Genomic DNA, 12,868 nt, shown 5'->3' with positions numbered 1-12,868 from the left:
GGGCTCCCTGTCAAATGCACTCCTTCCTTTTTTGCCTTAAGCAAAAAGTAGTCAGATATCTTGATGTTGTCACCTTGCTGAGCTAATGCTACTCCATGGAGCTAAGGTCACCACTGAGAAACTTCAGTTGTTTCAGAGCAGAACTGTCTACCCTCCCAAGCCATCTCTTCCAACAGCGTATTTCTCAGTGGTACAGTTGTTCATCTTCTCTTTCCTTAGATGGCACTCTAATTAATATCAGAATGATTATGGTAGGAAGTCGTGTCTGAGACCTTTTGGAGCTTTATGTGAATGTCTTACATGCAAGTCTGGGTAGCTCATCAGAGGAGGGGAAGTTGGTACTGTCTATCAGCTATATCAGAATGGGTCCCAGCCCTTTGTCACTTCCTAGGCAAGGTGCACACAGGTGCGTATTTTTCTAATTGTGCCTTGTTCATGTTCCATGGAAGTTTAGTTTTCTAAGCAAGTTTTCTCATCTGTCATTATCAATAGTGTATTTGTGGGGTTTTGTCCAAAATGTTACTGAGCTTTTTTCTAAAGCTATCCGCAGTAGCTCCAAGATGTCTTTCCAGAACAGTTCTGAAAGACTTGATTTTTGAATGGGTATTTCCACATGCACCTTACAATTGAATCTCATCTGACATATTATTGTTTACTCAGTCAATATCATAAAATACTTCTATATTTCACTGTCAATTTTTTGGTTTTAATACTTCCTTATCAACAGTCTTTTTCATCTCACTGTTCATCCATTCCCCCAGGTGACTGGGTATATTGGGCAGTGCACATTCTGGCACAGATTCTTGGGGAACTTCCCTGGGAAAACTCTCCATTGTGACAGCCTGACTATTTGTTGCTGCCTTTTATTACTTACTAATTAACGGGCTATTAAAATCTGTGAGTCAGTGACCTCTTTTATTCTATGGCACATAGCTCCATTATGTAAGGGAGCTCGTGAATGTGTCTCCCCTTTAAAGTCTTTTAAATGAGTATAGTATATGTTTACTCTGAATCTGTAATACAGTATCTTCAAACAATCTTCTACCTAAAAACACATTATCCTCTTGGTCGCCAGTTTTAATTCACCTTTAAAACATCATCATTTTAACGTAATTCCCTCTTTGAAACTAAGCATTACCACAGAGGTGTTTTGTAGCCTTTTAAAAGTCTTTAAGCATGTTGAACTTGCATACATTGTGTTTGCTGTTGGCCACCAATACAGAGTAGCTGCTCAGTAGAGACATTTTGAACCAGAGCCTGCACACTGCTCGGGGCCAAGTCGAGTGATGCTTTGTCCATTTGAGATTCTTAAACCAGCTGCTCCAAGAAACAGTCAGTAAATCTGTTAAATACAGCCCTGGGTCACAGCCTGGTGGGGCAATTGAAATTCCCATTTTTATGAAGTTTTCTGCCTTTGCAGTCTCTCAGATATTACAAATGGAGTTTAGTCATTCCAGGTACTATCACTATTTTGTATGGCTTTAGTCCGGTATTTTTCCTGTCTAGGCATGAAATTACTTGTGATACAATTAACTCCTAGCTTTCTGTAACATGTATCGCTACTTCATCCATAGTACTCCTTTGTCATTGCAACATTAAGTTATACCCAGTGATGATGGTAAGAAAAGGAAAATCCTTAACAGGGTGATAGATCAAAAGCTGCTGCAATTTTTAGTGTAGGTTAGATAAATAAGAACTGGTAGTTTAGCACTAGATAACTAGTTACATTTTATTACTACTTTTTTTTTCTGAGTCAAACCTCCAGGTCTTTTGAGACTTAGTGTTCTAAAGTCCTAACATTCAAGCTGCTTGTTCCTCAGCAGTGTGTTGTAAATAGCCTGAAGGAATTATTTGTTTGTTTTGTTGTGTGTTTTGGGTTTTTTTCCAAAACAATATGAGAGTGATAATGACATGCTTCTGTGGTTGGATATACTGGAAATATGCAACCTGTAATCCTCCCCTCTCCCTTTTTCAGACACAAAAATGCAGGGGCCAGTGTACCCTGTCTATATGGTTATGGGAATTGGAGAGCTGATTATGGCTGTAAACAAAATATTAGTGCCATAATTCACCATCCATTATAAATCCAAAGTAAAAAAGCTGAAGGAACTTTTCCTTGCTATGGATGATTTGTGTGCAAGTTCTTTGCAGATAATGCCTGAAGTTTGATGTGGATGAATAATGCAGATGAGAATTTCATGCATGCAAGGTTTGTGTTTCTCTTGCTGCATCATAAACACACTGCTGTTTCTGATTATGTTTGAATCAAAACATAAATAGCTCCTGCTTTGACCAGGGATATTTAGATTGCCATATCCATAACATTTATTTTCATGAAACAAACAACTTAAAAAAACAAGGTGGGGCTTTTCATAAGTTCTCAATGTTGGATAAGCTCAGCTCAATACCAGAGTCAATGGTGAAACCTCAATTATTTTCAGTAACAATGCACTGACCATTACCATATTGAAAAACAAATCCCAGAAGACTTTTTTGCATGGGAAAATTGTGAAATACAGTTGTACATAAGTGCCAAATGTAGACTTTGTGTTTATAGGGTCACCATTTGTTGTTTAAAGGAAACTGTTCTTATTTACATGACAGCTGAACTTCGTCCAAGTATCTTATTAAATATGGCTGCTTTTAGTTAAGTGGCTAGGATGTTGAGAAGTGACATTATTCGTTTATGACACCAGCTGTGTGAAAGCTTTGTTCAAAAGTGTGTTTTAAACAAATAAACACAAATGTCAGAAAATAATTTATTAAAAATTACTTCAGCGAGAAAGATAATCCTGCTGTTAATCTGGACCATTATATTTAAATAGGATTTGTGTTTGTTCTCTTTGTTGCATAACTTAAACCCAATTAGACTGATTATATGGAGATCTCAGTTTTAAATTGCCAAATTGTGTTACTTTCAGTGTGGGTTTAAGAGAAGGTAGAGGAAGGAGAGAGCATCTCTTCCATCCCTCTGCTCTGCCCAGACCAGCATCACTCAAACCATTCCTGTTAGCTATTTGTCTAAAAACCTTCAAGGCTGGAGACCGGACAGCCTCCGCAGGGCTGTCTGTTCTGCTAATTGTATATCCTTACTGTCGGGTGGCTTTCCCTCTCAGATGTGCCTGGGACATTTCAGCTGTCATGTCCATGTGAACAACCACACTGAATTAGGTTCATGATCCCAGTAATCTTCAGCCCTATTGCAACAGAAGCTGACTCCAGATGCTTCAGAAAATGTAGAGATCTGAGGTGGTTTGCCTGTTCTGGATTATCTGATACATAAATAAGGGCACCATAGACCCTAATGCATGAAATGTAATCTCTCTTCCAAAATCTGTTAGCATTGCAAATTGAATATTCTTGCTAGCTTTATACAGCTTTGGCTATGCAATTGTTTTTCTCCTCTTAACATTCTGTGCAGTGAATGTCATACTTTGTTTATGCATTGTATGAGAAGCTATTTCCTTTTATTAGGCTTAAATTTGTTGTCTTTCAGTTTCATTCACTGTCCCCTGTCTTGTGTGTTATGTGATACAGAGAACAAAAGCTCTCCACATGTCTCTCTGGAGTATTCATTATTTTTTGGTTATATCCCTTCTTGCTGATGTTCTTTTAGAGATGAACAATCCATTTCTTTTCAGTTCTTCTCAAATGACATTTTCCTTATCCTTCCCATAAGGCCTAGTAATTTTGCAATACATTTTTCTGAGATAGTGCCACTGTTTTTGCACACGGTATTTGAAGGAAACCCACAACGCTGCTTACTTATACAATGGAATTCTAATAATTTCCCTGCTGTTCTTCATCCCAATTCATATTCATGTTAGCTACTTGTTTACTTTTTTTTGACTGCAGCCACACTTGGAATTGAAATGATAATTGAGTTATTTTGCTTTAAACTGAATGTTCTTGAGGTGAATTGGAGGTTTCATTTCCATTATTGAACCCAAAGCTGAGCGTTTTATTAAGTTTTTCTGCTGATGGTGAGAGATACGTGCATGACCATATTGCTTCTTTTGTCTTGTACTGATCTGTTGGACAGTTAAATGTCACAACGCTGCTTTTTAATGAGCTCTGATTAAAAGCTTGGGCCAGGCTGTTGTGAAACTGTATTTAGAGTTGAACTCAGTGCATTGCCATAGATCTAGTCTTTACTTTTCTAGTGTTTTCCATGTTTTGTTACATATAGCTGTTTACTTCATGCCTTCTCAAGGCTTTTTTCCTGGATAACTTTTTTTCATATGGACAGCAGAAAAAGCTAAATAAAGACTATTCGAATAGAAGGCAGTGTGTGCTGCTAGTTTGCCCTTGCAAAATAATTGTGTGTACCTTGATGAAGTAGGCCTTTAAGGGTACTCTTTAATTCTGTGGATATGATTGTTTTGAAGTAATTTACCTTTAATCACTAGAGATTTTTTTTTTCTCTTTATTTTCTATGCTGGACACAAAAGCTATAGATGTCACTGCAACTTGAATAATTAAAATATTCTAGTTTGCACACCCTAACAATGCGACTTGAAAACATGGTGTGCTTGCTTAAATGTTACAGGTCAGACGTCACCTTTCACATTAATTTCTCAGCAAGTGAACTCAAATGTGCTTAGACAGAGCCAGTGAAAGGTTTTGAAAACAAGATTCTGCAGCTTTTCTTGTTTCACTGAAAGTGTCTCATGAACAGTTGCCACAAACTAATGCTTTTCAGGGAGTTGAGAACTATTTTTATTCTTATGTTTCTTGTGTTTTCTTCGTTTTGACTACTTTACGTAATAGCATTCATTTTGAAAGATGTATAGGAAAACTCAAAGTATCATGTTTTAAAAGTTTATGTGACTTGCAAAACATTTTTTGTGAATTTCTAAATTATTTCTCCCCATTCTGGAGAAGTGCAAATTAATTTGCAGCTGAAGGCTTTAATGGCTAAGAATCATTTATATTGACTGCCACAAGAATATTTTTGTTAATTGAATGTGGTCTAAGAGCATTACACGGCATGTTTTTTGCAGACATTGATGAATGTGGAACTGGAAGGCATAGCTGTGCCAATGACACTGTTTGCTTTAACTTGGATGGTGGGTACGACTGCCGATGTCCCCATGGCAAGAACTGCACAGGAGACTGTATCCATGAAGACAAAATCAAGCACAATGGTCAGATTTGGGTGCTGGAGCATGACAGATGCTCTGTCTGCTCATGCCAGGTCAGTAGAAACAGAAGTAGCTGCTTCTGCAAGGTGGTGGTAGGGATGAAGGGAAGAGCGTCGTGATTCAAATGAAATCCCTGGTTTAGCTGCTGTCTTATGTGTGTGTGTGGTGCTACAGAAAAAAACAGGATTATATCTTACATGGGGTTTCGGGGAAAGCTGCTCTCTCCAGCCTGCAGAAGCAGAACTTCCATGGGAGGTTTGTTATATGGTACTGGGAGAAGGATGGTGGTACTGTTTTGTTAGCAGAGATGCCACCTGTGTTTTCTGGGTGGGAGTAACAGCATTTTCATGCAAAGAAACTGTCTGTCTAGACGCACATTGGGGTTGGTGACTGATGCCAGTATCAAGCAGATGGCTATAAATAGAAGTAGGTTCTGTATCTGTAGAGTAATTCAGCTTCACTTCCTCAAGGGTTTGCTGTGGGAAGCTTGATCTCAAGCTAAATGCTGTTAGAAAATGAAGGCCCAGTTCACCACCGAGAAAGTCCTGAGCGTTTCACAGCTCAGATTTCATAAGCATGAATTTAATATCAGATTACCTATCATCTTCCTTATGTGAATAATTACAGAAAAGAGGGATTAATCTGGAAGTTTTAAGCAAGACTTGACTAGCATTCATATGAGAATGACATAAACAGTGCAATCCATTAAAATCTGACTCTTGAGAAAGACACCCTTGGGTTTCATCACCTTAGGGGAGAGCTGCCTGCAGACTGGTTGTATGAAGGACATATATAAGACAACAGGGGAACTTTATGGTAGTTACTGAGTATGTATTGTGGTTTCTGCCTCTGTTTGAATTGTGTTTTGGCAAAGATACTGTATAGTGGAAAAACTTGTTAGCCGCCAGTGGCTTAGAATCATGCCAAAACCTCAGATTTTGGTACAAGTACTGCTGGAGTTGTGCCGTTTTCTGCCATCGCTCCATGTCTGTCTTCCAACAACAGAGTGGGTATGTGATGTGCCGGCGAATGGTCTGTGACTGTGAAAATCCCACCGTTGACCTCTTTTGCTGTCCTGAATGTGACCCAAGGCTCAGCAGTCAATGTTTACATCAGAGCGGGGAGCTTTCATACAACAGTGGTGACTCCTGGATACAGAACTGTCAGCAGTGTCGATGTTTGGTAAGGCTCCTCATTGCAGAAGAGACAGAAGAGAAAAGGATATGAAATATTCTGATCTGTAAATAGTTAATTTTCATGTGTTAGCATCCATTTCATTTCCCCTGGAGTATGTGTATAAACAAAATCTGGTTTTCATGGATTTTTTCAATATTGTCAGGTTCCTGTCAAAAATGTATTTTGACACAATAGACATAATAGAAATTATTTAATCATGAAGATAGTTTTAGCAAAGAATGGAGGTCATTTGGATATGGCACCTACACAGCCACACTCGTGTGTTTACTCATTCAATGAAGCTGTATAAGGAAATTCTAAATATGTGTTTATTATCATGGTAGATAATGTCAAGGATGCTGATAGACTAAAATTTGTTTATTCATTCAGACATTTTTGGTAACAGAAAAAATAATAAGACTTGATGCGTTTTTTGAAATAGTGAAACTAGGTTTGAAGAAAAAAATCTGTTAAATTTTGTAGACTTTTTCCTAGGCATGTATTTCAGACTCTGAGCAAAAGCTATTCTGCATAATGCTGCTCAGAAAGTTTCTATGACAGAAAAAATCCCAAGATAAAAACAACTAGCTTTTATCATAGGTTATCTCCAAATGTAAAGCCTAGTCCATCTAGCAGCTTTGCCTTGTCAGGGTTTCATGAATAACAGCCAGAAACCAATTTCTGTAGACACTGTGCTTTCAGTGTTGCCAGTGCTAAAATCCAATGAAACAGATTCCCAGATACATACTTCATTAAATTCTTAAAAAGAAAACAACCTACAGTTAGAGATCTCAACAGATGTGTCTTTTTTTTTCCCAAGATGTTACTTCTATAACTAAAGCCTGCTTGCTTTCAGTTGTCAGGGATTTTGTGAGGTGACAAATTTTGTCTGCTCCTTCTACTGTCCATCACCAAATTGAAATATCAGGATCAGTGACTGGTTTTAAAGATTGCTTTCATTCTTAACATCACGTGATTCAAAAAAAGGAAAATTGACCCAGATGAGAGTTTTGTAAAAGAATAAGTTCACAATACTTTCTGCAACAAGAGGAGTAAATTTGGAGCTATGGCAAATCCCTGTGAATTTTTTTCTCTTTTGCTCTGGAGATACTGAATTCCTTATTCTCAAAGCCTTAGATACAGTTTTTGTGAATAAACTTCTTTCCTAGGGCCAAATGCTCTTCTTTTTGCCTCCCTTAAATCCACACTCAATCTGTGCTCAAATGAGCTGAGTAAGTGGGAGGTCAGCGATGGACCTGCTCCAAAAGAAATATGCATTTATGACTTCTGTGAAGTCTGTCTTTAACAAACAGATCTGAAACCTTGGCCCTTGTCCAGAGTTGAAGGGAAGCTGACCCCAACTTCTGGTAACTGATGTGACATCTTTTGTGTACAGTCATACAGTAACTTCCATTAAGAATATTCTAGCCCAACACAAGTCTCTGCTTTGACTTTTTCATACCCTAACTGTACTAAACCCATCATGCAGAAAGTGTGATTAAGTTTGGAAGTTCAGGTATTGTAATCATAACATCTTGAATGGATGGTGAGTGGGTGGAGGTCCTCCACTGAAAGTTGGGTTGCTGGTGCATTTGTAACTGTAGCAAAGATAAACTCCAGCCCATCCAGAGCTGAATTTGAGGGCTTTCTGTGGCAAACGAACAGTCCAAATAGAAGTAAGAACTAGGCAAAACTGGAGATTTCGAAGCACTTTTGCAGTGCAGTCCTGTTATGGCTTCTGTCACTTGCAGAAGTAGGACTTCACAAGAACAGATCCGTATTCTGTATTGTGTGGCATTTATGGAGAATTTTCAGCTGCAGCTTGATGCAGAGTATATTGTAGTAGGCTAAATCTAATATAATTTCTGAATAGCATGCAGAAAAAAGCACCCAGCTTGCTGTGTTTCCCACAGGCAGTGAATATCTGTGTGCTCTGCATTGACTTCTGAATAGGACCATATGGATAAAATTAGCCAGCTAAGAAACATAATGCTGATTCAGAGGAATGGGTAATGAAACAAAATAAGAGTTAATAATCTTCTCTTGTTCTCATAATATTTGTAAACAGCAAGGCGAAGTTGACTGCTGGCCCTTGCCATGCCCAGAGGTGGATTGTGAATTCAGTGTCCTCCCCGAGAATGAGTGCTGCCCACACTGTGTCACTGACCCCTGCCAAGCAGACACCATTCGCAATGACATCACTAAAACCTGTCTGGATGAAACCAATGTCGTTCGCTTCACTGGATCTTCTTGGATTAAGCACGGCACAGAGTGCACCCTCTGCCAGTGCAAGGTAAAGAATATAACCATTAAGCTGAGATGCTTCTTTTCCAGCTTGTTATTGTGGCATATAATTATTAATACACTGAGTCTGGTCAGTGGGTAGTTGGAGTCTACACTTGTTTTAAAGCAGTGGGCATAACAGTAAAAGTGTTCAGCTTAGTTAACTTTACTCTTGCATGTGCTAGAAGGATGGTTTAATGTGCTAGCGTGTCAGAACAGGACAACAGCCCACGCTGTAGTGTGCTGTGGACATAGTGGGCTTTGCTTTTCCACCAGGATAGCTCGGTTGTTTGATCACAGTTCTTACTGTATAGCTCCATGCGATCTTGGAAAAACATGCAGTAACAAATACGTATGTAAGACTGGACTTCGCACAAGGAATCTGTTCTTTATGATACTATAGCATTACCAGAATGGACTGAATTGCTTTTTGATAATGACATTATATAGTTACATAGCTTTCTTGCTTTACAGTTAATACTGTAATCAACATAATGTTTAGAACATTTTATAGTTTCTGTGGTCAAAGGAATTCGTTGTCTGAGGAGAAAAAATAATGGCTATGGACTTCTGTAAATTCTGGTGTCTCTTTTTAAAGATGCAAAAGCAAAGGAGGTTAAAATACATTTTTCCATTGAAAATAAGCCTGTGAGGTGAATTGTGTTTTCTACCATCCAATACTGAAGAATGAAAATGAGCATTTCCACAGTAGTCAAGGAGAGGGAGACAGTAGGATTCATCCATAGATCTTTAATTATTATTGAAATTCACAGTTGATTTTGGTCTTTATTCTGTGTCCTTCCCAAGCAAGATACTTCCCAAACTCCGTACATGGTACAATTAACTACTTTGAAAAGGTGCTCATAAAAATAATCTAACTTCAACACCTCCTTCTGGGACAGTTGGGGAGTAACTGATCATGTAGCAGGAACTGTCACGCACCACCTTCTTCCTGCACTTTGCCTGTCGCAATACTGTGTGCCACAGCAGTTGCTGCTATTGAGGCATAGTCCTTTCACAAGGGAAGCGATATGCACCAAGTAAGCATAGGCATTTGTCTTGATGTCAGAACGGCTCGGTGGTTAGAAGAAAATGCTGTGATCTGACAGAGTGGCTAATGGTTAGAAAGCCAGCTGCTGCCTAAAAAAGGATATTGAAACAGGCTTACATGCAGAAACCCACACTTTTGGTGGCATACACTGACTCCGATGCTAGAAGTCACTTTTTGCTTGGGCAGGTTGCTGAGGTTTATATGCATCTGTTTCCCTATCTGTAAAACAAATAGTTATGTGTGATGCTTCTCTAAAGTACTTTTGAGATTTGGTGGTGGGAAACGTGTTCTCATTGTTTTGCTGCTAATCAATGGCAATGTAGAAGCCATATATCAGTTCGGCTGATGGCCACCTGTGTGCTGCTCCCATCCACCCTTTTCTCTTCAGCAAAGAATGAACCTTAAGTGTGAATTAATTTGTATCCAGTTTAAACACATACACAGACTAATAAAATCCATTGCTACATTGTGAACTTATATAAGATCAAAACATGTACTCTGCCAAATCCCATAGTTTTATTATGGCTCACATATGAATCTGCGTAGCAGTGAAGATGTACCATTTTTTCCCTCAGCAAGCCAAATCTTATTCAATTTTATTTACAGAGCAGTTTTCTTTTTGAAATACACTATCTGCACATATTGGCAGCGTTTTAATATTGTAGTTCTGCATGCAAGCAGCTCACTCCCTCCAGATCAGATTAATGGTGTGCCCAATTTGTGTAGTTCTCGGTCTCATTCGTACTGTGTCTTTTCTCTTTTCTTTGCAGAGCATCACATGGAAGGTCAAAGCTCCAGTCTAAGCTTCTATAAGGAAGCTATAGCAAAATAGGTTTACACAAATCCTTTAAGAATTCAGAAACCTGGGTATCATCTAAAGCTGTCTTAGCCACAAAACCATTTCAAATCAGAAGTAAAGAAGGTGGACAGTAGGACAGTCTAACCTCATGTAACAGATGGAGTGAAAGAAAATGTTTGAATGATTCCGACATTGGTCTTTAATCAATCCTGGCAGTTCAGTCAGCTGAATGTATTTTGAGTACTTTATAAATAATACACACATCTTATTTGCATTTTAAGAATCAGACTTAAGATTCTTTTCTCTTAGTAAGTAGTAGTAGATGCAGAAAACAATTTCTTCAGTATTTTAATGACGTCCATAGGCAATCTGTTCCCTTAATTGCTAATATTCTCAGAAGAATGTCTGGACTATCAGGAAAGGCTTTATGGATTAATGTTTGCTGGTGTTACAGCCAGGATGTATTAACTTAAAGTATTCAGGGCTAAATAAAACCCAGAGTCCCTTCTGCCTGATCTAAATAAAACTCCCGAGTGCCCTGTCTTGTTCAACAGCTTTGTGTACTTGAGCATCTGCCCGTTACCTTTATGTCAGGAGCATTTCTTTCCACTGATTCCAGCTTCTTTCAGTTTGACTGTTGTAGCTGTGGGATACAGACCACAGCAAACCAAGCAATTAGAGGAATCATAATAGCCCATTTCCTTGGGCAAGGGGAGGACGTGATGACAATGTCATGAATCTGATCGAAAACTACATGTCTGGTGTTTTACAAATCTGTACATTCAAATTGGATGGGTGCTGACAAATGGCTGAGCTTGTTAAATTTACTTGGAACTAATTGTTTCAATTCTCCTTTCTGTTTTTCCTTCCTTTAGAATGGCCACATCTGTTGCTCAGTGGACCCACAGTGCCTTCAGGAACTGTGACACCAACAACCATCTCTCACAAGCAGTTTCTGGTTAAAGAATTTTCCTTCACAAAAGAAGACCTTTAGACCAAAACTTGTTCAAAATTAAAACTAAAATTATATTGATTTTGTCCATCTAAAGTGCAGATATGTGATGAACTCAATTATCTGAATCAGACTGAAATTTATGGTACTGAAGACAAGCTCAGATGTCTAAACCTTTGTATGAGGTTAGGCCCCAATCTTCTGGCTATTTGTCTGTCTGACATCATTGTGCAGAATACTTAGGTTAGTGTAAAGTGACACATTGTAATGCTGTACATAACGATGTCAAGATCCAAAATCAACTAGGAGCTCTTACAGGATCTTCCGAAGCTTTGAGAGTCCAACACGACCAGATGCAGAAATTTTTACCTAATCATATTTGGAACTGCACAAATGTGTTTGATTGCTCACTGCAGAATTCAGCAGGCGTTTGAGTAAAAGGATGAAGCCTTCAGGAATAAAGAACCTAGCAGCTAAGATGTGATATGTACAGTATGTGCGCTGAAAAAATAAGGTAGAAGTTATTGTAAAAACAAAAAAACCAAAAAAACAACAAAAAAAAACCAAAAAAGAAAAACCGTGATGCACAGGCATGGCTTCTTAATGTTTTCTGATGGGAAAAATCATCAATATTTCCTTGTTTTACTGCACTTACTATTATTTCTTGATTGAATTTGTTCAGTATAAGCTCGTTATTGTGCAAATTTAAATAAATATTTCTCTTACCTTAAGTTTCTCTTTGTGATGTCTTTCCTTTTCAAGGATGTAATTTTCACGTTTCGTTTTATTTTTGCTTCTTCTTTGCCAGCATGCCTAGACAGGTGGGCAATACAGGTGGAGTGTTGCCTGCTCAGCTCCTCTACGTATGGAAGCTTCTGCCTAGCACAACTTTATGCCTATCATGTCTTATCTTAGTTATTTTGAGAACACATAAGTATCTTAATGCATGTGAGTCATTATAGTGGATTGAACAGAAAATTCATGTGCCTGAAGATCAGACTCTACATCCCAGCGGTATGCTGTCACCCAGAGTGGGTACAGACCATTTGTGTGTGTCTTCAGTCTGTTCAGATTTACAGGGGATCGCCTCCAGACTCCTCCCCTTTCCAGCTACCATGGGTTGGTTTGTCTTTCTGTGAGCTCCACAGCTGTTTTAGTTGTTTGTGTAAAGTATCTTAATGCATGGAGATCACTCTAATATGCAAACCCTATTTTCACTACTGTACTGTGGGGACAATAAATAGAAGAGGCTACATGACCAAAGCTATGTTATTCTGGAAAAGAAATACAGAATAAAGCAGTGCTCACAAATTATGGGCTGAAAAGACCGAATTTGTCAGGAATGCATCACGAGCAGTGGAGGCAAAACAGGAGAGGAGGAAACTGCCCAAGATGACATCACCCTTTAAATACTGCTTTAGTAGTCACGTTCTATTCAAAGTGCCTTGCTGCTATTCAGCATC

At 38.5% G+C, this 12,868-nt stretch overlaps 1 protein-coding gene across 1 annotated transcript in view; it reads left to right on the top strand.

Annotated features, from left to right (window-relative positions):
• Positions 1 to 12,136, top strand: part of NELL2 (neural EGFL like 2) — a 150,170-nt gene extending 138,034 nt beyond the window's left edge. The window contains exons 17-20 of the mRNA XM_040596657.1: positions 5,004 to 5,197; positions 6,150 to 6,326; positions 8,389 to 8,613; positions 11,329 to 12,136. Of these exons, the coding sequence (XP_040452591.1) occupies positions 5,004 to 5,197; positions 6,150 to 6,326; positions 8,389 to 8,613; positions 11,329 to 11,379 (647 nt within the window). The 3' untranslated portion in view covers positions 11,380 to 12,136. The remainder of the gene's footprint in view (positions 1 to 5,003; positions 5,198 to 6,149; positions 6,327 to 8,388; positions 8,614 to 11,328) is intronic.
• Positions 12,137 to 12,868: the final 732 nt, after the last annotated feature.

The sequence above is a fragment of the Falco naumanni genome, chromosome 5, assembly GCF_017639655.2.
Source record: "Falco naumanni isolate bFalNau1 chromosome 5, bFalNau1.pat, whole genome shotgun sequence".
Taxonomy (NCBI): domain Eukaryota; kingdom Metazoa; phylum Chordata; class Aves; order Falconiformes; family Falconidae; genus Falco; species Falco naumanni.
Note: the sequence above shows the minus strand (reverse complement) of the source record. Positions and strands in the feature narration are given on the sequence as shown.